General features: G+C 56.1%; 12 protein-coding genes across 12 annotated transcripts; 6 read left to right on the top strand and 6 right to left on the bottom strand.

Moving 5' to 3' along the window:
* Positions 1-172: 172 nt before the first annotated feature.
* Positions 173-724, bottom strand: P884DRAFT_200553 (uncharacterized protein; the record flags this gene model as incomplete). Its single annotated transcript, XM_069438304.1, has 3 exons — positions 173-289; positions 384-436; positions 505-724. Coding segments are annotated over 3 exons (390 nt in total), but the record flags the coding sequence as incomplete, so codon positions are not given.
* A 47-nt stretch (positions 725-771) lies between these two features.
* Positions 772-1,205, bottom strand: P884DRAFT_329802 (uncharacterized protein; the record flags this gene model as incomplete). The annotated part of the gene is made up of 2 exons (XM_069445651.1): positions 772-884; positions 1,165-1,205. Coding segments are annotated over 2 exons (152 nt in total), but the record flags the coding sequence as incomplete, so codon positions are not given.
* P884DRAFT_259732 (HotDog domain-containing protein) lies at positions 1,206-2,212 on the top strand. The gene has a single exon (XM_069441378.1). It carries the CDS (start codon positions 1,431-1,433, stop codon positions 1,989-1,991), a length of 561 nt encoding a protein of 186 aa, XP_069297686.1. The 5' UTR covers positions 1,206-1,430; the 3' UTR covers positions 1,992-2,212.
* A 387-nt stretch (positions 2,213-2,599) lies between these two features.
* P884DRAFT_259731 (uncharacterized protein) lies at positions 2,600-4,367 on the bottom strand. Its single transcript, XM_069441377.1, has 2 exons — positions 3,458-4,367; positions 2,600-3,313 (listed from the first exon to the last, which is right to left on the bottom strand). Exons 1-2 carry the CDS (start codon positions 4,105-4,107, stop codon positions 2,980-2,982), a joined length of 984 nt encoding a protein of 327 aa, XP_069297685.1. The 5' UTR covers positions 4,108-4,367; the 3' UTR covers positions 2,600-2,979.
* A 685-nt stretch (positions 4,368-5,052) lies between these two features.
* On the bottom strand, positions 5,053-7,819 carry P884DRAFT_200262 (tRNA synthetases class I (C) catalytic domain-containing protein; the record flags this gene model as incomplete). Its single annotated transcript, XM_069438283.1, has 7 exons — positions 5,053-5,291; positions 5,349-6,153; positions 6,217-6,414; positions 6,477-6,711; positions 6,770-7,485; positions 7,533-7,559; positions 7,616-7,819. The coding sequence occupies 7 exons, from the start codon at positions 7,817-7,819 to the stop codon at positions 5,053-5,055; spliced, it is 2,424 nt and encodes an 807-aa protein (XP_069297684.1).
* Positions 7,820-8,592: 773 nt separating this feature from the next.
* On the bottom strand, positions 8,593-9,115 carry P884DRAFT_277731 (uncharacterized protein; the record flags this gene model as incomplete). Its single annotated transcript, XM_069443113.1, has 2 exons — positions 8,593-8,835; positions 8,942-9,115. The coding sequence occupies 2 exons, from the start codon at positions 9,113-9,115 to the stop codon at positions 8,593-8,595; spliced, it is 417 nt and encodes a 138-aa protein (XP_069297683.1).
* A 247-nt stretch (positions 9,116-9,362) lies between these two features.
* P884DRAFT_269873 (uncharacterized protein) lies at positions 9,363-9,824 on the bottom strand (the record flags this gene model as incomplete). Its single annotated transcript, XM_069442304.1, has 2 exons — positions 9,363-9,504; positions 9,625-9,824. The coding sequence occupies 2 exons, from the start codon at positions 9,822-9,824 to the stop codon at positions 9,363-9,365; spliced, it is 342 nt and encodes a 113-aa protein (XP_069297682.1).
* A 649-nt stretch (positions 9,825-10,473) lies between these two features.
* Positions 10,474-11,013, top strand: P884DRAFT_200139 (uncharacterized protein; the record flags this gene model as incomplete). The annotated part of the gene is made up of 1 exon (XM_069438276.1): positions 10,474-11,013. A coding segment is annotated over one exon (540 nt), but the record flags the coding sequence as incomplete, so codon positions are not given.
* A 556-nt stretch (positions 11,014-11,569) lies between these two features.
* On the top strand, positions 11,570-12,846 carry P884DRAFT_224081 (uncharacterized protein). Its single transcript, XM_069439583.1, has 3 exons — positions 11,570-11,808; positions 11,953-12,350; positions 12,458-12,846. Exons 1-3 carry the CDS (start codon positions 11,655-11,657, stop codon positions 12,797-12,799), a joined length of 894 nt encoding a protein of 297 aa, XP_069297680.1. The 5' UTR covers positions 11,570-11,654; the 3' UTR covers positions 12,800-12,846.
* A 583-nt stretch (positions 12,847-13,429) lies between these two features.
* Positions 13,430-15,820, top strand: P884DRAFT_285132 (uncharacterized protein; the record flags this gene model as incomplete). The annotated part of the gene is made up of 2 exons (XM_069443746.1): positions 13,430-13,575; positions 13,626-15,820. Coding segments are annotated over 2 exons (2,341 nt in total), but the record flags the coding sequence as incomplete, so codon positions are not given.
* A 1,564-nt stretch (positions 15,821-17,384) lies between these two features.
* Positions 17,385-17,847, top strand: P884DRAFT_269869 (uncharacterized protein; the record flags this gene model as incomplete). Its single annotated transcript, XM_069442303.1, has 2 exons — positions 17,385-17,549; positions 17,671-17,847. 2 exons carry the CDS (start codon positions 17,385-17,387, stop codon positions 17,845-17,847), a joined length of 342 nt encoding a protein of 113 aa, XP_069297678.1.
* A 1,748-nt stretch (positions 17,848-19,595) lies between these two features.
* Positions 19,596-21,279, top strand: P884DRAFT_243641 (uncharacterized protein). The gene is made up of 3 exons (XM_069440330.1): positions 19,596-19,977; positions 20,039-20,128; positions 20,223-21,279. The coding sequence occupies exons 1-3, from the start codon at positions 19,845-19,847 to the stop codon at positions 21,032-21,034; spliced, it is 1,035 nt and encodes a 344-aa protein (XP_069297677.1). The 5' UTR covers positions 19,596-19,844; the 3' UTR covers positions 21,035-21,279.
* The last annotated feature ends 98 nt before the right edge of the window (positions 21,280-21,377 follow it).

The following is a 21,377-nucleotide window of genomic DNA, read 5'->3' as shown; positions in this document are numbered from 1 at the left end:
ATGGGGGGCCAAGGGGGGCACTGGTGGAGCGAGCTATGACTTCGCGATTCCGAGGTTCAAGTCTGGGGTAGGCAGGGGAGAAGAGGAGAGGTATTCAGGGGGTTCAAGCGCAGGCTGAGGGCATGATGAGCGTGAGAGCGAACCTGAATATTTGTGAGAGATGAGACCGAGCTCAGTCAATGTGGAGGTTCTCATAATTGAGAATCAGCTCGGATGCCACCGATCTCTTGGGGGCAGGATGAAAAGTGGAATTGTTCTCGTGGTAGTGCTTGATATCTCGTGTGCCGATCTATCTGAAAATATGATACTCAATCACTGGGAGGCGCCGCCGACGCGATCTCGGATCCGAGTAGGCGGCATGGGAGTTGGTGGCCGAAGCATACGCCCGAGAAGCACATACGTGGGTGGTGCAGCCAGAGCTCCGAGGTTATGTTAGCTGAAGGGTTCTATCCCATTTTTTGATTCTTTTTTATTTTTTTCTCTTGTTCCTTCCAGGGGAGCCACCTTTCAGGAGAGTGAGCAGCTCTAGGATCCAGGGGTCGTTGCCGCTGGCGCTGTACGTGCTGCCGGTGATCAAGAGCGCGTGACAGTTCTTGAAATCTTGGAACTTGGGCATCAACCCACCCTTCTCCGAGATGACGTATCGGATGTCGGTTTCGATGCCCAGAGGGGGGTCATGAGCGTTTCCGGCATCGAGGAAGTGGTGGTGGAGGATCTCGCCAAAGAGGTCGGGTTGTGGGGGAAACTGGTGTCGTTGGCCCGCAAGTCAACGAGGAATAGATCTCTCGGCGGCTTCTCGTCCTGAGTTGCCTGCGAGCCGTCGCTCGGAGATTGGCCGCGGCTACCCATGCCTGGATTGCTGCTAGGAGTTTGACGAACGCGCCCTAAAAACCAAGAGAGATCATTAATTACCGTTTGCCGTACTCCTATTTTCAGAAAGGTCAAAGAAAGCACGGAAAGATGTCTCGAGAGAGAGAACAATAGTACTTCATAGTTGGTATGTCTGTGAGTCATCAGGGATTCAGGTAATGAGTCATTTGAATAGGTGGCGTGGTAGCGTGGGGGGTAAAGCGGCAGAGAGGAGCGATGAAGTTAGCGCGGGGCTTTTGCTCTATCATGAACGACTTGGAAGTCGCGTTGTGGCAGAGACAGACAGACACTTACCAAAATAGAGAGAATCAAGGTGGTTTCATTCCTAAAAGCCATTAATTTTCTGCGAGCTCCACAGCTTGGATTCTCCTGCAAATACAGTAGTACATAAATGTAGATTTGGTACTTCGGTTTTGAACGTGGAGAAAAGTGGGCACAATTGCGAGCGGTCGACTGATAGAACCAACCATCGCCGATTAATTATCGCCCAATCAGCGGCTGCGACGAAGCACGGCAACAACTTCAACGGAAGCACCCAGCCGAGCATATAGCCAGAGAACATGGCCACTCAAGACCAAGTCGCCCCTACTCCTGCGCCGGCAGCAGAAGCTCAAGCACCGGCTGCCGCTGCCGCCGCCGCTCGATCCGACTCGGACCCTTCCATCTTGGCGCACGTCGAGCACTACCATGCGACGCGCTGCGCGGCGTCGCCCATCTACGCCTTTCTCCTCGGCACGCCGACCGAAAAGCCGCTGGTGCGTTTCACGCATGCACGCAAGGGGCTCTTTATCGCCCGCTTGCGGCTCGACGCCCAGCATCTCAACTCGGCCGGCGGCATCCACGGGTCCGTCTCCGCCACGCTGGTCGACTGGGCCGGCGGGCTCGCCATTGCAGCCTGGGATCTACGCGCCGCCACCGGCGTGAGCGTCGACATCAACATCTCGTACCTGTCGTCGGCCCGGCTCGGCGACGAGATCGAGATCGAGGGCCGCGTGGAGCGCGTCGGCTCCAACCTGGCCTTTACCGAGGTCCGCATCTTCAAGGTGGACGCCCGCGGAGAGAGGGGCGCCGTGGTCGCTTCGGGGAGGCACACCAAGTTTGTGAAAGAGACTAAGAAATGATAGAGGCATGGGGCTCGATGAATGGGACTTATCGACAGATGTAGAGAGGCTTTAGACAATACCTAGATAATAATTATGGTAGAGTGGATGCGAGCCAGCCCTGCACATCGGAGCGAGGTGGTTGTGAACACACCAGGGGGAGGCACGTGGTGGATATTCGTTCAATTAGGTACAGAGAGAGATAGAGAAAACGCTCAATCGAACTTCGCACCTTGATCACAAATTTACTTGGCTGATAGATAGACGTCGGCCAACTGTGCCTCCTTGGTTACAGTATTATTATTAGGCCGTTCTGCGGAGCGTTCACTCCTGCTCTCTCAAAGATCGAGAGTTTGATGCGTAAGTAATTAAACACGCCTCAGCCCTTCGACATCCGGTTTAATTAATCAACCGTGTTTTCCAGCAGCATCTCCCACGGCAATGAACTCACGATGTTATCAACCATGCTCAAGCCGCAAGACAAGTCTTTTCCTCCCGTCGTTCGCTGAGCTTGGGATTAATTACTTAAATAGAGAAATTCCAGCACTGCCACGTCGCCAACCCATTGGGCTCGAGTCTTGCAGCATGGGCGTCTTGCTCCATGGTATGAGGCGTTGCCCTTCCAGGTTCCCAAAATTCCACGTTAACACTTGAGAGCGCCGCACAGGGTTGTCCGTATCGGTGATTCCAGGTTGGTGTACATCAATTACGAATGATGATTCGTCTCGCTCTCCTCAAGCAAGTCCCAATACTGTGTGAATTAAACCAATGGTTCCATGATGTGATAATCGATACAGTGCCAAACTCGTATGTATGTACATATATTATACATAAACCCCATAATATATGTACATATACCCCGACGTGAATAAGCCCACACAAGTATGGTATCTCAAAACACAAAACACACCCCGCCGCCCGCTCAACGCCTCCGGACCCCAACACCCCCAGCCGCAACCGAACTGCACATAACCAATACAAAAGGAGAATAATCACGGGTCAGACGAGGCTACTGCCAGAGCACTCCACTAACCATCTCCTTAGCCTCCCCTTCCTTGTCGACCACGCCAAGGAACTGCTTCAGCCAACACGACGGGGGGCTCCCCGATGAAAACACCGCACCGACACATCGCTTGTCCTTCGCGCACGCGTCCAAGCAGCCTGCAAGATTATCCACCGGATCGTCGAGCCGTCCAAGCTCGCCGTCCCCATTCGGATAGTTGGAGCCGCACTGTACACGGAACGTCTTGGGCGTGGACGCGGCAGTGGATGTGTAGTTGAGGTTGTTTGCGCTGGGGCACGTGGGATCCGTCACTGACGGTGTCGAGCTCGCCGAGCCGCCGCTGCTAGATGTAAGACTTCTCCGTCAGTCGCCTTCCAGCCATTCCAGCGCAGGGGAGAGAGAGAGAGAGAGAGAGAGAGAGAGAGAGAAGGGGGCAGAGAGGAGGGAAAACAAAAGAAATAAAGAACAAGCGAGAACCACCGACCTGGACTTGCCGCTGGAAACTAGCGCGGTCTCGATCCGCCCGCTGGCCACCCCGCCGAGGATCCCCGCCAGCGCGACGATGACGGCCGTCATGACTACCACCACCCAGAGGATCGGGCGCTTCCACAACGCCGGGCGGTCCTCTTGGTACCGGAGCGAGCCCCGCCGGTCGCCGTCGCCGTCGCTCTCGTCCAGCTCGCTCCACGCCTGCCGCAGCGAGTGCACCCCCGACGTCCGCGGCAGCGGGTGCAGCGCCGGGATCACGGGAGTGATCGACAGCGGCAGGCCCCCCGCGCCGGACCCCGAGAGCTGGCTTTGCTGCTGCTGCTGCTCCTGCTGCTGCTGCTGCTGCTGCTGCTGCTCTTGGTGCTGGTAGTGTGCGCTATGGGCGCTTGATGCGGGGAGGATGGTGGAATGTTGGTCGTCCGGGGCTAATAGTTGCTGTTGCTGTTGCTGCTGCTGCTGCTGCTGCTGCTGCTGCTTTGAGTCGGCATCTGGCGGCGGGGCGAGCTCCGGATAGCTCTTCTCGTGCTTGACTTGGTCGTAGTCGTCGGGAACCACCTCCGGGTAGCTTTGGTAAGTGTCGTGCGTGGCCGGGATCAGGCCGTCGTGGTAGGCCCGCGGCGGGTGGTTTTTGCTCCGTTTACCCATAGCTGCTGTCGGAAATTGGAGATCTTCTGAGCTGGTGCGGTCGACGCGTCCTGGGTCGCGTCGCACGGCCGAGAGTTTACTGAGCGCAGCAGTGCGTGCGTTAATGGGGACGGCAGCGATGAGCCAATGGTCGCGATGGTGGAGGGATCGCGATTGGAGTCCGAGAGCGAAATAACAAAAGACGGAGAGGAAAGCAGCAGCCGCGACATCGCCGTCGCAAACCCGCACATCCGGATAAGCCCGTTTGAGGGGCTCTTCGCGATCATCCAGCGGCACGGAGCTGCACTGCAACCCTCCTCCCCTCGTGGCCTGTCCCGCCTCTGGACATGCTAGCGGTGCGAGCCAGTGTCGAGGTTGCACTTGATTGGGAAATGCCCTGGTAAGGACCCCGCTGGAGCGTCGCAATATGTGGCCCGTAGGCGCATCGTTCCGGACTTCAGTGGACTGCTGTGCCGCACGGCGACACGATTACGCCCTGGCCGACCTGCCTGATTGAGCCCGTTGCACGGAGCTAACTGGGGTTGATGCAACGGCCACGGCTGCATTAGCGCTCCTGAACCCGCAGCAGAAGATCGAGTTATTCTGGTGCCTGGAGCGGAATCCCGGTGTTTGATGGAGACTGTGGCTTGGGTCCCCGGTAGTTTGGTATCAACATCAGCATGCATTCCGGAATGCGTTTCAGCGGCATGTACGGATGTCATCTGACGAAATGAGATGCACCATGGAAACAATAAAATAAGGGACAATCAATTGTATCAGCCAATAATTGATTCGAACCATACAAACGTCGGGGGAAAGAAAAAAGTTCTCTTGCTCATCAGGTCTATTTATTTATCCCCTTTAATGACCGCGTTGCTTGTGCACCGAATATGAAATAATGCCAACGCAGGTTTGCCTCGCAGATACTCAATCAAGTGATAATCTCCAAGGCGGCACGAGAGGCCCCTACTCTTTCCCGATCCCGAACTTGACACGATACTCCTCGTGTAGCTTCGCTTGCCGCTCCCACTCCTTCCTTAGCTTCTTGGCCTGGCTCTTTGGCAGTTCAGTCCCGTCCGCAAGTTTGGTGGGCAGCCCATCAGCATCCCACTCCTGATACTTGGGGTCTCCTTTGAACATTTCTTGGGGGGGCACTTTGGCCTTGGCCCATTTCTCCTCCTCTGCCTTCTCCCTTGCCTTTCGAGCTATTTTTCAAATTGGTCAGCACTGTTGAGCTCACTTAAGAAAACGGAACCACCTACCCTCCTCCTTCTGGCGCGCCTTCTCAGCCAGCAGCGCTGCCTTCTCCTCGCGTGCGGCAATGAGTTTGGCCGCCGGCACAAACTTGATCAAGCTGGGCTTGTCAGCTTGGTCGTCGAGCTGAACTCCTATATCGGTCAGGTCGTAGTCACGAATGCGGTCGCTCAGCGCTAGCACGGCCTGCTTGCTCGCCGGCTCAAGAGTCGCCACAATGCTGCGCAGCTCGTCCCGTAGCCGGGAAGTTGCCCTGAGATACGGCATGGCAAGCTTCTCCACATCACGCTCCCCGCTCTTCTCCAGCTCGGCGAACTCGGCGTCCGGCGTCTGACCCTGGAGGAGGTTCTGAACTGATGGGGCGGCGAGGTTGAGAGCCTCGATATCCGCCTTCACCTTAGCATATACACCCGCGTAAGGCTTGACGGCAGTTTGAGGGTCGAGGTTGGCAGCTGCCGCGGTGCTGGTGGAACTCCACCCAAGCCCATCGTAGGGCGGCTGCGCGTTCGCGTCGAGTCCCAGGATGCCGACGATCTTGGTGACCCACCTAGCGACGGCTTCGAGGGCCTGCAAGCTAGGCTGGGCAGACTTGTCGTTCATGTATATGTTGGCCTCTTTGACCAGCCGGAGGATCACCTGCATTGCACCGGGGGTGTCGAAGGAGTTGCGCAGTGCTGAGTCAAGGTCCGTTTTGGCCTGTTCGAGCTCTGCGATCAGGCTATCGCCGGTGCCCTCAGTCAAAGAGAGATTCTTGACACCTTCGGTCATCGACCCAGCCTCTGTCAGCTTGGCCTTGACGTTTGTGAAGAAGTTCTACGACGGTTAGTAACGGTCGAGCACTCGAGAGAATATCCACGGGCAAACGGGTTAACCCACATCGATCGTGCTCTCCCAGCTATCCGCTTGTTTCCGCATGTCCTGCGAAATTTCAACGCCGTCATTCCAGCGACCCATCAGAAACACGATGCGCATGTTCCGCGCAGTGTAGGTGGTCGCCAAGGCATCTTGAATGGTCTGAAAATTCTTCAGGCTCTTGGACATCTTGCTCCCTGCGATGGAGAGATGACCCATGTGCTGTATTGCTCGTTAGCAAACAGCGAGGCGTGGCCTGATCTCGGAGGTTTGAACAAACATACCAAGAAGTATCTGACCCAGGTGTGCTCGCCTTTTCCACACTCGTGGAAGTAGGCCTCGCTCTGGGCCAGCTCGTTGTCGTGATGAGGGAAGGCCAGATCTATGCCGCCCGAATGGATATCCATCTGTTCACCGAGCTTGTCCGAGGCCATAACTGAGCACTCGATATGCCAGCCAGGGCGCCCCGGTCCCCAGGGACTTGGCCAGTACGGCTCGCCGGGCTTGGACTTCTTCCACCTGCGGTCCCTCGTTAGCGCCGATGCCATTTACCAACCGACTGAGGAAACAAACGCACAGGGCAAAATCGCCGGGCCGCTTCTTCCCCTCTAAGCTCTTTGACAGCGACCCTTCTCCTTCTTCTTGCAACGCCTTGTCGTTCTTGCTCTCGGGACGAAGCCGGGCATACGTGTTCCCGGCCTTCTCGAAAGCGGCGATATCGAAGTAGACCGAGCCGTTGGCCTCATATGCAAACCCTTTCGCCATCACCCGCTCGACGAACTTGACAATCTGCGGAACGTACTCGGTGACTCGCGTCACGGCATCGGGCGGGAGCACATTCAGCGCGCGCATGTCGTCGTTGAACGCCTTCTCCATTGCTTGTGTGAGGTTGGTGAAGATGGTCTGGTCGCTGGTGTCGATCGTCTCCTTGTACAAAGAGTCGAGGTACGGAAGGAGGACCTCCTCGGCCCCGTCAAACCCGGACGCATCCCGCAGGGACTTGGCTGCCGAGTCCATGTTGCTGAGATGCATCTTCACCTTGGCCTCGGCATCGCTCGGCTTTCCTTCCCCGGACAGCGTGCCACCCGCCAGGACACGGCCGTAGGCTGCATCTCGCCGCTCCAGGTAGTTATTCTCGTCTAAGGCTGATTGGCCCTCTGCGGTCAGGAGAGGGAGGTTGCTCTCGGCATACGCCTGGAAGGCCTTGAAGACGAGGTCCCGAATTTGTTCGGGGGTGTAGGGCTTCTCCTTCTCGAGCTCGAGCAGCCGTTTTCTCCTCGCCTTGATGATGATCTGCGAGGGTCAGTTACTGCCGCGGCTGCCCGAGTGTGGACACCGACCTTGTCATCCACATCCGTGTAATTCATCTGGCAGCGATGTCAGCGCGTTATTCCGTTTTCGGTCGCGGGTTGCAGCCACTTACCACAAAGTTGACCTTGAAACCGAAGTGATGCATGAGGATGCGGCGGATGATGTCGGTGGAGACATAGTTGCGAGCGTGGCCCAGGTGGCTTAGGTCGTATGTGGTCGGACCGCAAGCATACCATGAGACTTTGCCCTCCTCCCTGGGCACGAAGGGCACCGGCGCGCCGGGCTTCAGCGAGTTGTGGACTGTGATGCCTGCCATTGAAGAAGAAAATCCCCGTGACAGCCGGGGGTTGAAAACAAGGGGTCTGAACGAAGGGAAGAAAGGTCGAATCCTGGCGAGGGAGCTCATCCAGCCGTCAGCAGGGGTTGGGTGGTAGTCTTGGGCGACCTATAAAATGGTCTGCGTGGCAGCTTTTGATGAGTCAAAAATCTACGGTTGGTTCCAGATTGTGGAGGAGCGGGGCACAAAGTGAGGCGCCCCACTACCACTCGATGGCGTGCGCAATCTACGGCATGCACGGGCCGCACTACTTCACTCGTTGGAGATCATTTATCCTGACCATGAATGATAGTTAAACGTTCATTCGCCTAGCCTTTCTTACTGAAAAGGGTACTGAACAGTACATATATCGAGAACAGGCAAGTAGGCAGTGTTGAGTGCTCACTCTCTTTAGCATCACAGCTTTTCACCATTCAGATAATAATTAGGTTTGCTGTCTGTACAGAACAGTACAGACAATGAGCAAGGCAGAAGTAATTATCAGCTTGAGAGATGATTTATTAATTAATCAAGGGAATACGTGCGCCAGAGAGAACCGCGAATAAACCAAGATGCACCACTTATAGCCAAGAAAAACTGCGACCAAACCCACGACTACACAAGCCCAAGGATTGAGAATAATATGATCGCCTACTTTTATTCTCATGGAATATTAATTACTTTAGGCCACGCCGGCTCAGCACTCCACGAACTTGATTCCCATCGTTCGTTTTCAATCCATTCCCACCCACCACGCCTTTCTCCTGAATTAGCTAATTCCCGAGCTCGAGTAGCCTCTCAATCCTCTTCACGACCCGGCCCGCCAGGTCGTCCTCCCCATCGACGTACTCCAGCCCGAACCGCCGGCACATGATCTGCACATTCCCCCGCTTCCTGTACCCCGGGTGGCACGCGACGACGACCGCCTTGCCGGAGCGCGCGCAGAGCCCCGGCTCGAGCAAGCTCCTGGGCGCGTCCGTTCCCGGGCCGAGGTAGACGACGACCAGGTCGGCGCGCTCTTGCATGTCTAATTAGCTCCCACTCGATCTGCTCTCGGAATGGCGCGAACGAGGGGTCCTCGCGCTACGAGCCGTCCCAGTCCGGCCGGAGCGGGTTGAGGACGGTGACGGGCAGATGCGAGACGGCGCGGGTGACGGTCTCGCGCCGGTCCGCGCCTGCTGCTGCTGCTGCCGCCGCCGTCGTCGTGCCTATGGTTATGCCAGCGAGGAAGACGGCGACCTTTTCCGTGATGGCAGGGCGAGAGGGCGCGCGAATGATCTGTGCCCTTTGCTCCATTTGCGGCTCTGTGTCTGGCATTTTTTGAGGCCCAGGCGCCAGAATCCGAGGGTCGGGTTGAGGCTGCGAGCAAAAATGGTGGGGTGAAGAAGCAGGGTTGCTGTTCAATCACAGGCCGAATTGGTGGCCCTGCGTCTGAGGGGTATGTATGTATGTATGTATGTACATACACAAGGTGCCTGTCGCCTCCCTCCCTTTCTTCAGAGGCCACTCCTTCGTCGCATGCTTCGCCGCGTCAGCCTTCTTCTTACTCCAAGCGATGCTTAGCTCGACCCGGACCATCTTCGAACCACATGGACTCGGGGTCGGCATCCAGCTCTCGGTCGATACGTTGCAGCGGCGGCAGGGAAGAGCGGTGAAGACCCATCAGCTGGGCGACCGTGAGCGCCCTGCGGAATACAGCCCAGCCCCGACGAAGGTTTCCACAGTTTACCTCGTAAATTCCTTCCAGTATGATGCAGGCAAGGCAGTCGAGGCTACCATGCATCGCTTCGTTTGTCGTTACCCACGACCTCACTGCCCGAACCAAGCGGCGCATGAGCACGCTGGCGGGTTCAGTCAACTGTAAGAGCCCCTTGGTCTTTGTCCCCGATATACTCTGCAGCGTGATGGCAAAAATGAGCATCAGCCGGGCCAAGACGACGGGATGTAGGCCGGATTGAGGAAGCTCAGCCAAGGGGTACGGTGCCGCAAGCGCGTCAAGTGTCATTCTGCTGATCGGCTGAATGTTGGCCGAGAGAGTGTAGCGGGCAGGCTTGCCACTCTCTTTAAGTAGAATTTCCAAATTTTCACAATTCGGCCGGGCTGCAAAGAGGTGACGCAGGGCCCTGTCTCTTTCGATCTCGTCTGACAGTTCTTGTGGAAAACCTACATGTTCTCTCGTGGTTGGGCTATCCAATCCTGAGCTCTAGAAGTAATTATGTGAAAAGAAGAAAAGATGGATTTGAGGTATTAGATTGTTGGTTGACTTACCTCTGGAGCGCTTCCTAGCGATAGGGGCTTGTAATAAGCGCGATGCCTGATTTCGTCGGCCGCTGCTGGGGAAGAGTCGAGAAAATGATGGTAAATTGACCCCGTCTTGCATCTTAGCTTCGCCCGGATCGCACGACCAAGATGGCTTCTCGAGTCACTCAAGACAACGCCCCGTTCCGAGGCGAGACCGCATTTCGCCACACAATGGCAGCGACGGCGGCACAAAGCAGTCCGACAATGATTCAAGAAATCTGGCAGAGGTGTCGTCACAAAATCCTCCTCCTAATTAATGGCGGCTTTGTCGCATGGCTCCAGGTCGTCGGGGGCTTCGTGATCTAATTATCTCAACACGTGGGGCTTGCTATCTACATTCCCCGTATTATTAATTATTCCAACCCTACTTTGAGACCGGCAAACTGTTCGAGACTTCTTCGTCCAATATCTCCTGGATTGGCTCCATCCAGTCCTTCCTACTCCAGCTGACCGGCATCATCGCCGGGCCCCTTTACGACAGGGGCTACCTCCGCTTCCTCCTCTGCACCGGCAGTCTCCTGGTAGTCTTGGGCCTCATGATGCTCTCGCTCTGTACAGAGTACTGGCAGGCGTTGCTTGCCCAGGCATTCTGCCTCGGCATCGGCGCCGGCCTGCTTTTTGTCCCGACCGTCTCGCTGATCCCGACATGGTTCAGCACCCGCGTCGTCCTCGCCATCTTCCTCGGCCAGACCGTGATCCTCTTGTACGTCTCATTCTACCCGGAGAACCGGCACCTGACCGACCGGTCGCTGGCCTTCTACATCGCCACCATCTTCAATGCGGGTTTGACCCTGGGCTGCATCCTGCCCAACGCCATGTCGGACCACATTGGCGTGTTCAACACTGTTGTGCCTCTGACCCTGGCCCTCGGCGCCATACTGTTCTGCATATAATTAACCGACGATGGTTTGTGTTCGTACCTCCGTAGCGGTGTTCGGTTTCTTTTAATTATAATACAATTCCGGGTTCCGAACAAAGTTGCTCACTACCTAGTCAATCGCGTCGTTACATATTAATTAACTGATACTGCATGTACATATAATATACCTAGTAGTTATGCACAGTACAGGACACATTCTATGTGTCTCACCGCCACTGCCGATCGATCTCACTAGTATCACGACTTCGTCCGACTTCAGCAGATCATATCTTACCTTGGTCAGCTGTGAGCACGCGAAGGTCCCCCGTTTTCGTTGGGTACGGTTACGCGAGAGCGGAGTTTCCCGGGGTTTGGCGATCCTGAGCCATTCTGTGTCTCCGAGTGAACTAAAAAAGGCAATGATGGTGCCACATCACGGGCGTAGCAGCACACTGGAAGCAGAGAAAAGCAACCGCTCTTGCTTGGCGACGGTGATGGGTGTCTGTCGTCATCGCAGCTCTCTGTTGTGGGTAGTGAAATACTCCGTACGGTCTAATTATAAGTAAGGTACTGACCCGCTCGGATGCCAGGGGATTGGTCTAGGCACCAGCGCTCGCCCTTCAACATCGTTCCCAAATACCCGCATCGGCCCAGCCCACTGGGAGAGTCATAGTCATGGTGTCACTTCGATTTTTCGCAACTGTAGCACTGCCGTGTATCGGTGCCGCCCTCACTCCTGCGGCTGTCTACGATGCTGGGTACGGCACCTCCTGGCCCATCCACCTCGGCATCGGCAACGGAGGCGCCGGCCAGAGCGGCCTGATCGAAGGTAATCAGAGCCACTCAACGCACTCTATCCTGAGAGAGACATTGTGTTTTGTGAGAGAGAGAGAGAGAGAGAGAGAGAGAGAGAGAGAGAGAGAGAGAGAGAGACTGAGGGAGTAGTTTGGTCCAATCGCTTACCCTGCTCCAGCCCTCGCCAACGCCTTCATCGAAGATAGCGTCTCCAATGGATCCGAGCCGTTCCGAGTAGCGTGGTACCAAAGCGACGCCACGTACAGCATCAAAAACCTGGAGGACGGCCTCGTCGACGTGGCCATCACGTATAGCCCGGCGGCCGAAAAGATCGCAATCGACCAGGGAATCGCGCTCGAACCCAGCTACTACGCCTTCCGGGACCACTTTCTCATTGTCGGCCCCCCATCGAACCCGGCCAACATCTCATCCGAGTCTGACGTCTACACCATCTTTTCCGACCTGCACCAGGCTGCCGAGGCGGCAAACTCGACTCCGCCGGTGAGGTTCTTGAGCCGCTACGACAAGTCGGCGACCAACATCAAGGAGTCGGTCCTGTGGGCCAGCATCGGACAGGTATGCAGTCGACGGATTCTTGCCACGTCCCTTTTGCATCCCATCCCCCTTTGTTGGCGGACAATCTGACGAGAAGCTTTTTAATAAAAATAAAATCGACGGCACAGGTACCATGGGCAACGGCCTACTCGACCTGGTACCACCAATACATCACGTTTCCCATCCAGGCCCTGACGGCGGCCATCCTGCTCGACGAGTACACGCTCACCGACAGGGGCACCCTCCTCTCGCTGCCCACCAACCTGATGAGCAAGACGACCGTGTACAAGGCCGCGACCGACGAGGCCGACGACCCGCTGCTGAACCCAGCACACCTGCTGATCGGCGCCAAGGCGGCCAACGCCGAGACCGCCCGGAGCTTTGCGGACTGGCTCGTCAGCTCGGCCGGCCAGGACGTCATCAAGGGCTTCAAGAAGAACGGCGAGCAGTTATACAGCCCGGCGCCCTAATGAGAGGAGCGGTGTGCCATGTGAAGTATAATTATTCTTAACATTGCCTTTATAATTATATATTCTATTGATATATTATAAAGGTCCACGTCATATACTGGCCGGTGAGCAGCACCCTGGCGATGAGCGTAGGAACCGGCCGGACCCCGGGCGCAGTCGTGCATCAGCGCGGTCATGGAGAACTGGAGATGCTAGGAGGTCTTGCAGTTAAAGCGGGGTCTGCTGGTTAAGGTTGCGAGGTGACGTATCGCTAGTCAAGTTCTTCTACTGTGATTGATCCAGTCTCTCCTCGTCCAGCTCCAGTCTTCCTGTTGCCATTGTGGATTTGATCTTTGCCCGGACTGCCTTCATATCTGGTGACCACTCCTTTGGGTCTGGCGCTTTCCCTCCCAGGTAGATCGAGAGGTTCGCTCGTCGCTCGTGCACGGGTTGAACGCGGTTTTCGGTGGGGAACAACCGAGAACTGCTGAACTCATGTGGGTGGCCGCCCCACAGCATGTCTCGTGGGTCCGCCAGGGCCACACGACATTTTCACGTGCCTTGGCCGACCAATTGCTGACGATAACTCATGGCTGGGCACTTCCGCACTTTCGCACTTACACTTCCAATTGAGAAGCGCATGCTAAGCACAATGGCAAACCTATCGCGATCGGAGATAATTAAGCAAAATCCAATCGGGAACAGCCTTGAGGCCTTTCGAGATTTATACAGATCGGTATGCGATAACAAGAGCATCCCATACGCGCCAGATACACTCGATCAACTCGACCACAAAGGTAGGATCAGTATAGCCTCTATGCCGCTTGCTCCTCTAACCGACATTCAGATGTCCAGATTCTCGCTATTAGTCTTCTCTCGGCACTGCTGACCCTTCGAGCCCCGCATTCACTCCGCTCTGGTGGCAGCGGGAAGGATCTTTACGGCGACCTGTTACGGCTTACCTCTGCCGTCTTCTCCGACGACTCCGACCTCGACCGTATTAGAGCTCTCCTGAAAGCCGCCCTTGCCGACAATCTAGACGATGAGCTCGTCTGGAGCCGAGTCTACGATGCTGTCACCGAATCTACCCCGCCTCTACGACCGATAACCTCTTCCCTCCAACAGACCCTATGGCTCTATAATACGAGCAGCTTTGCAAATTCCTCCGAATACCACCAATATATGGATAAGGTCCTCAAGGCGGAGCTTGGTCCTATTTATATCGGGATTCCTCGTTTTTGCGAAACATACTTCGGAGGCGTGGCAGGGCTTGAAGCAGCATCTAAGGCAGTTTTCCATAAGTGTACAGAAGGCAGTAATCCCCTTTTCAGTAAAGGGTGGAGCGGGTGGCCGAGTGATGCAAATCAGGATAATGTATTAAGCTGGCTTGCAGACATAAGCGAGAAGCTGGCAGTATTGGCAGAAGGCTACAAGTTGACTCCGACACGTAGGCGACGGCCGTTGGCCCAGCCTAACAAGCCGATCCAGGGTTCTACAACAGAGCGGAAACTGGACGTTGGATTTGTAGATGATCCCGAGGCAGGAAAGGACTCTCGATGTCACTGGTCGCAGATTCTTATACCTGGAGAGCTGAAGAGTAATCCGTCCGCCGATACAGCCTCGAAGGCGTGGCTTGATCTCGGGAGGTACGCCAGGGAAGTGCTTGCCGCTCAAGACTCCTGTCGATTCGTCTTGGGCTTTACTATCTACGGGTCACTGATGAGGATATGGGAGTTTGACCGCCTAGGGGGGATCGCATCCGAGAGATTTGACATTAACAAAGACGGGTTACAATTTGTCTCTACGGTCCTTGGGTTTCTTTGGATGAACGAGGAACAGCTTGGTTTCGACCCAACGATCACCATGCAGGACGGCCGACGACTTGCTACGATCAAGCGGAACGGTCAGACAGAGCGGCTCGTCATTGATAAATTGGTAAGACGGGCACCTTGCATCGCCGGCCGGGCAACAACTTGCTGGGTAGCGCATCGCGAAGGAGAACCAGGGATCAAGTTCGTGATCAAGGATTCCTGGCAGCATACGGAGCGTGAGGAAGAGGGCGATCTACTGAAGGAGGCGACTGACAAGGGTGTGGTCAACGTCGCCCGGTACTACCACCATGAGACCGTGTTTGTCCGTGGCGAAATCGACGAGATCCGAAGTAATGTTCGATATGGCCTTAACATCATGGAGGCAACAAATTATCAGCCGGGGCGATCGGAAGTTTCACCGGGGATGAGTACAGTAGGTGCTCTACGGGAAGGCCGTAGCAGCACCGCTAGCCTCAAGCGGTCATCTAGCCAGACTGGCGCCGCGCTGCCGCCCAGCAAGAGATCTTGTTCGGCATCTCCTACGAAAGCTGATAGTAGCGCGCTGCCAAATCGGGTACATAGGCGTGTTATCCTCCGCGACTATGGAAAACCTATTTACGAGGCGAGCTCTCTATCGGCGCTGCTTGCTGCGCTGGAAGGCTGTATTAATGGGCACGAATCCTTGCACAGGGCAGGCATCCTCCACAGAGATATCTCGATCAACAATCTTATGATCAATGAAGATAGCGACAACCCCTCTTGGCATTCGTTCTTGATTGATCTTGATTTCGCCATCAGAGAGAAACGAGACGGCACCTCAGGGACAGGGGGAAAGACCGGAACGAGAGCGTTCATGGCTATTGGGGCCCTTCTCGGCGAGCAGCACTCGTTTATGCACGATCTCGAGTCATTCTTCTGGGTCTTGTTCTGGATATGTATCCACTATAACGGCCCTCGCGGCAAGGGCGAGGTTGTTACCCAGTTTGACAGGTGGAATTATATTAACACTGATGAGTTGGCAAAACTCAAACTGGGAACTGTGGCGAAAGAGGCCATCTTCATGAAGACAATCACCGATAACTTCACGCCATACTACGCACCACTCATCCCATTGTTGAACAGGCTACGAAAGGCTGTTTTTCCCAGGGACAAACCGTGGGAACGGGAAGACGAAAAGCTTTATGCCCGAATGAGAAACATTCTCCGACAAGAGGGGAAAGACTTGAAATGACGGCTGTTTGTAGCGGCAACAGCATGCTCTTGTCTAACCTCGGGACTGCCGTTGTCTAATGACGACATGTGGAGGGAGAGGGAGGGAGAGGGAGGGAGAGGAAGGGAGAGGGAGGGAGAGGGGTCGCTAGCTGGGGAAGGTGAAGAATGACGGACGAGGGGAGAAGAACGAGAGGAAAAAGAATAAAAAGGGAGGACGGGGCGAAGAGGGGATCATGTACCTAGAGTCCTAGGCGTCCAAACCTTGGGTCTTGCTAGCTGCGAACGTTAGGACTAAAGTATCGACTAGTCCATCGCAAAAGGCAAATATATTACGTGACAGTTTGCTGTATATTGGAAAGGCATCAGGTCTGACTTGGCCTGAAATTGCTCCACCAGTCGTAGTCTTCTGAAGCGAATCATGAGTGCCGCCTTTACCGAACGCATCCATACTACGAATCTCAGGCCGGCTAGCAGGGGCGCTCGCCTTTCAGCAAGTCAGCCTCTCGGGTTATGTGCTTGCGAGGGGCTCGGTCTAGGAACCCACATCGCTAACTTTTCAGGGGACGCAGCCAAGGGGAAGGCGACGCAGAATGGCCGTATTGCCGCAAGGCGCAATCCACATCAAAGGCAAGGCGGAGGAAGGAGAGGAGTTGACGTAGCTGCGGGTCGCTACTAGGATTGAGTCCCCGGCGGAACACGGCGAACGAGCCCCGGCCAATTGCTGCCTCTTGTGCCTCTTCCCTCGGACGTCTTCGTCACGGCAGCCCTTGGCTGGTGCTCTTGCAACGGACTTCCAGCTTCTAGATGGGTATTACAGGCGTGCTCAGTAACCATATGAGCCAACGACCAAAAGATTGACTTGCCAGCCGTTTAGGATGACCATACTTGTGTCAGACCCCCAATGATCCATTGTGACTCGCGTAGGCGGAGCTCCCTCTCTCAGCTTCCACTCCGCCTGCTGGGGTACGGAGTAGGTCTAGGCGAAGCCTGCCACTATTGATATACTTGCTAGAATCGCCCTTTGCCTGCTTTGCCCGTGATGAGAAAATGTTTGGAATGAGACCCCTGAGAAGGAGCCGCTCAAGGAGCCAAAAGCGGGTTTGAGGTTAGAAAACTGCCAACACAAAGGAAGCGAAAAATTGATGTCACCTCCTATTTATACTTTCCTACATAGTTATGCTGATTCCTGGCTGCTATCATGGCCAGATACTTCCTGCAGCGGAGTGTGCATTCATGCTCCCTCCCCAACACGGTCTCCATCTTTCCCAGAATTCTGACCAATGCATCTTCTGCTAATGCCCATTGCCCTTGTTCCAGGCGGATCAAGGCTAGGTTGAACTTGCTAATGAGTGCAGAGGGGTGCTCCTCTCCAAATCAACTACTCTGCCTTTTGATTGTTTCGACCATCGGATCTCCTGCCTCTTCCCATCTGCCCCGGCTATTATATACTATAGCAAGGTTGGACCCATCTTCGTGCTTGTCGTCGGCTTCTAGTACACCCATGAGGAGCAGATCTCGCGCTCCAGCTGGTGGTACTCCTTCTCGGGCGGCTCCCTGCTTGTCTCCCGCTCATCAACTACGGCATGGGCCACATCCGGGGCGGCTCCGTGCAGCCGTGCCAGTCCATATACTTCATCGCCGGCGGCGTGACCACCCTCTGGGGCGTTGCCCTCTGGTGGCTGTTCCCGGACACGCCTCAGAACGTCAGAGGGTTCTCGGAGGAGGAGCGGGCCCTGCTCCTGGAGCGCGTGCGCCGACAACAACGCCGGCGCCGAGAACAAGACGTTTAAGTGGTACCAGGTCGCCGAGGGCCCTCACCGTTAGCAATGCTGAATGATTATCAGATCATATGCAACCCGATGCGATAAGAGCTTCACTGGCTTCGTGATCTGCTTCGTCATATGCTTCTTCTGTGCCGAGATCCTCCGATTCTTCCTGGCCAGGGAGAATAAGAACCGAGAGGCGCGGTTTGGTCCGCCCAACGATGTTCACGACCTGGAGGATCTCACCGACAAGGAGAACAAGTCATTCAGGTATCATTTGTAACGAGTGGTTGGCTGGCCTGGCCTTAGGAACAACCAAACCGGTTTGTCTAATTAATTAGCATATGTTATGTGGGCCATGTAATATGATGTGATGCTAAGTCGTTTCGGTCTGGAAGTCTTGTGCGACCCTTCTTCGCGGCCCAGAAGAGTGAACACCTTACCAGAATGCAGTGCTACACCAGCACCCTGCACTGATGCGACACGTCTATCAACCCCGCATCCGTTCTCTCGGTAGTGATACATACCGAGCGCACATAATTACAACACGGTTATCTTGTGGCGGTTGTTACCAAGAGAGCGTCGCACCTGGACGCAGTGGAGTTATACGTGTTTTGAACAGCTCGCCTACCGTGAAAAAGAGCGTCGGGACACTGAAGGCAAAAACTTGGCGACTCATCATTGGTAGTAGCTGTTTCGGTCCTTGACTCCCCAGTAAGGCAATACTGTACCTAGGCAGGCAGCCTGGAGCCAACTTTGGAAGACAGGCGTCGAGCTCAAGAGAGCGAAGTAACCAAAACACGCGCACCGCTCAAGGATTTCTACATACACAAGCATTTCTGTGCGATGCCATGCTCTAACTTCACTCAGTGTGGACAGAGAAGGGTTAGCTTAGGGCCTGCAACTGGGCTCCCTCTCGCTGACAAGCTTGTTCCGTTGCAGCTTACTTAACTAGTTAGTCAGCAGATCAAGAGTTAGTCAGCACTGCGCAAAATAAATATTCTCTCTCTCTCTCCGTGTGTGTATGTGTGTGTGTGTGTGTGTGTGCATGTGTGTGTGTGGAAGTAGTAAGCTTCGAGCGGCGGTTTCCCCATCGGGCCACTGCTGTGTGTGCGGGGCACCTGGGAGGCCTTGGCTGTCACTGTGCCGCCAACCTGCGTTTCGCCGGAAGAGGCAACCAAACCACTTGACATATTCGGCGGCCGCTGTCCAAAGTTCGAGCTCCGCAAGCACCGTTTGGTGTGCGCGGTGTGGTGAGTGCCCGGCGGTTTGCTTGCGATGACATGACGCCGATGTTTGCTATGGCGGGGAACACCATCTCCCCGTTGCTGCCTTGTCTGGTGACGCGTTCCTGGTGGTTTCCTTGGTCATCTGGCCGGGCCTGTCCGACAGCAAAAAAAAGCCTTTGTTCGTCTCATTAAGGCGATTGTGAAACACCTGCGCCGATAATCTCGTACGGCGGTGGCCGCTTGTTGGCCCTTTTTTGACTCGTTTCTGGTGTTTCCAGGATCCGGCGAAGAAGAACACATCCTGGCTCCGGCGCGGTTCGTGCTGCCCGGAGTCTCTTAATGATGGCGATTTTTGCTGCTGCCCGCTGCGGGCTCCTCCGGACATCAGCGAGGTCATTCGTCAATCGGATCCGGCAGTATGGAAAAACGGAACCCTCCCCCACGGCTACGGACGGTTCCTTTTTGATCTTGTGGTGGCTTTGGGTAACACGAGAAGGGGGGGTGACGGCGCCTGAGTGGACGCCTCGCTGCTCCGCCTCTCTCGCAGCTGCAGGTCATCTGGTGCTGCGGCTATCCGACCTGGGGCAGGGGGCCATGTTTTCTGGGAGCCGGGGTGCTGCATGCCCTTTTTGGCTTGGGCTCCCGCTCCCGCCCTGCACGCAAACACCTGCCCCTGCCCCTGCACCCTGCAAGGCACTGCAGCCTCCATCTGTACGACAGCGGTCAACTCTCGATTGATATAAATGTGCTGCGTTGCGCTTTCTGGACTGGCCCATCCAGCAGCATATCATCACTTGGCACCAGAAAACAGAAAGCCGCCGCGATCTTCCTTTACTTGCTTCTACTAGTAAGCTCCAGTCACAATTAACCTAGAAGAAGACCCGCCGACTGTCCGTTTCCCGTTCAAAACCCGCCCAACCCCACCCACCTCAGCACCAAAACCTCACAGTTATTAGAGCTTTGGGCTCGCTACCCCGTCTCGACCATCTCAATTTCTTCTTGAGAACGGGAAGCTTTTACTACTACCACATACCACCACTACGCCAACCCCATGACTTGGTCGGACTTTTCGGACACCACCAGCGAGGACTGGCGAAAGTGCCAAGTTCCGGGCTGCCACAAGAAGCACACCGGCCACACTCAGCACGATGAGCGGAAGGTGTACTCCGACTTCTGCTTTCGACGTATGTGTGCACTCTGGCCCTGACCTATGCGAATGACCCGTCCGTCTAACATGCGACGCAGATACCTGCTGGGTGACCTACCCGGAAGAGGAGGGCAAGGGCTACTACTGCAGCATCCCCAAGGGCTCCGATGACCGGTACTGCGCATTCCGTAAGTCATAGCCTCCGCAGCGAGCCTCCGCAGCGAGCCACCCCGCCAACCCCGACGAGGAAATAAAGCAGCCGGGTTGCTAACAGGTCCTCAGACATGAAATGCGGCGAAGACGACTGCGCTAGGACCGGCGAGTGGCCCGGCGCGCACGACTACGCCCGCTGGTTCTGCCGCGAGCACCGCTGCACCTATCCGGACTGCCGGCTCCGCGCGACGGATCGCCAACAACAGCGCTGCGCCGCCCACCTCGTCAAGTGCGCCGTCCCCGCCTGCGCCCGCCCGGCCTACCAGCACCGCGACGGCGTGCTCGACACCATGTGCGCGGCCCACTACGGCACGCAACGCTGCCTCTGGCCCAACTGCGCCCGCCGCGCCTCGTCGCGCTACTGCTCGGCCCACGGCTGCCGCCGCCCCGGCTGCGACCGCCCCCGCGCCCGCGCCGTCCCCGATACCCCCGCTATCCCCGCTGCCGCCGACGGTAATAACGGCGCCAACGACTACCCGTACCTCTACTGCCTCGCGCACACGTGCAAGACGCCCGGGTGCCGCGCCGGAGCGCGCCTCGACGACGTCCACTGCGAGCGCCACGCGCGCGTGCGAGAGAGGCGCCGGCCCGTCTCGCTCGGCGTGGACCCGCTCGGCCTTGGGTTCGGCTGGGAGGAGCAGGAGCAGGAGCAGGAGGAGGAGGAGGAGGAAAGGGAGGACCGCCGGGGCGGCCGGTACGAGCCCCTGACGAGGGCGGCGGCGGCGGCGGCGGGGGACGAGTGGCAGCGCGAGCGGGAGTGGAGGCGGCTGAGCGACGACCTCGAGAGGATCAGGCGGCGCGAGCGCGCCAGGGAGGAGCGCGAGAAGGCCCAGCGATACTATGCCCGGTATATGGCGGGGTCTAGCCAGGACAGATGGTGAGGTGGCCGAGGTGGTGAGAGTTGGCGGGGTGGTTCGCATTCCCTTCTTGGGGTTCTGGGGTTCTGGGGTTCTGGTTCTGTCTCAATTTTTGGGCTCGGGTAAGAGTGTGTGATTGGCTTGATGATACCCACGGGATTTGGAGCGGCTCTGGAGATACGGATACATGGATACGCATACAGACTGGCGTTTTTTTGGCTATGGCATATGGTGTTTCGGATCGGAGAAGAACAGGCAAATAGATTGGTGCCTTTTTTTTTTTTTGCATTGTATTCGTTCGAATTTGCCCTGCATTTTGGAGTGACAGGTGACGGGTATCTTGCTTTGGATCTGAAGCCGCCGACCG

Source organism: Thermothelomyces heterothallicus (assembly GCF_042370625.1).
Source record: "Thermothelomyces heterothallicus CBS 202.75 unplaced genomic scaffold P884_scaffold_11, whole genome shotgun sequence".
NCBI lineage: Eukaryota > Fungi > Ascomycota > Sordariomycetes > Sordariales > Chaetomiaceae > Thermothelomyces > Thermothelomyces heterothallicus.
This window is presented reverse-complemented; position numbering and strand designations above follow the sequence as displayed.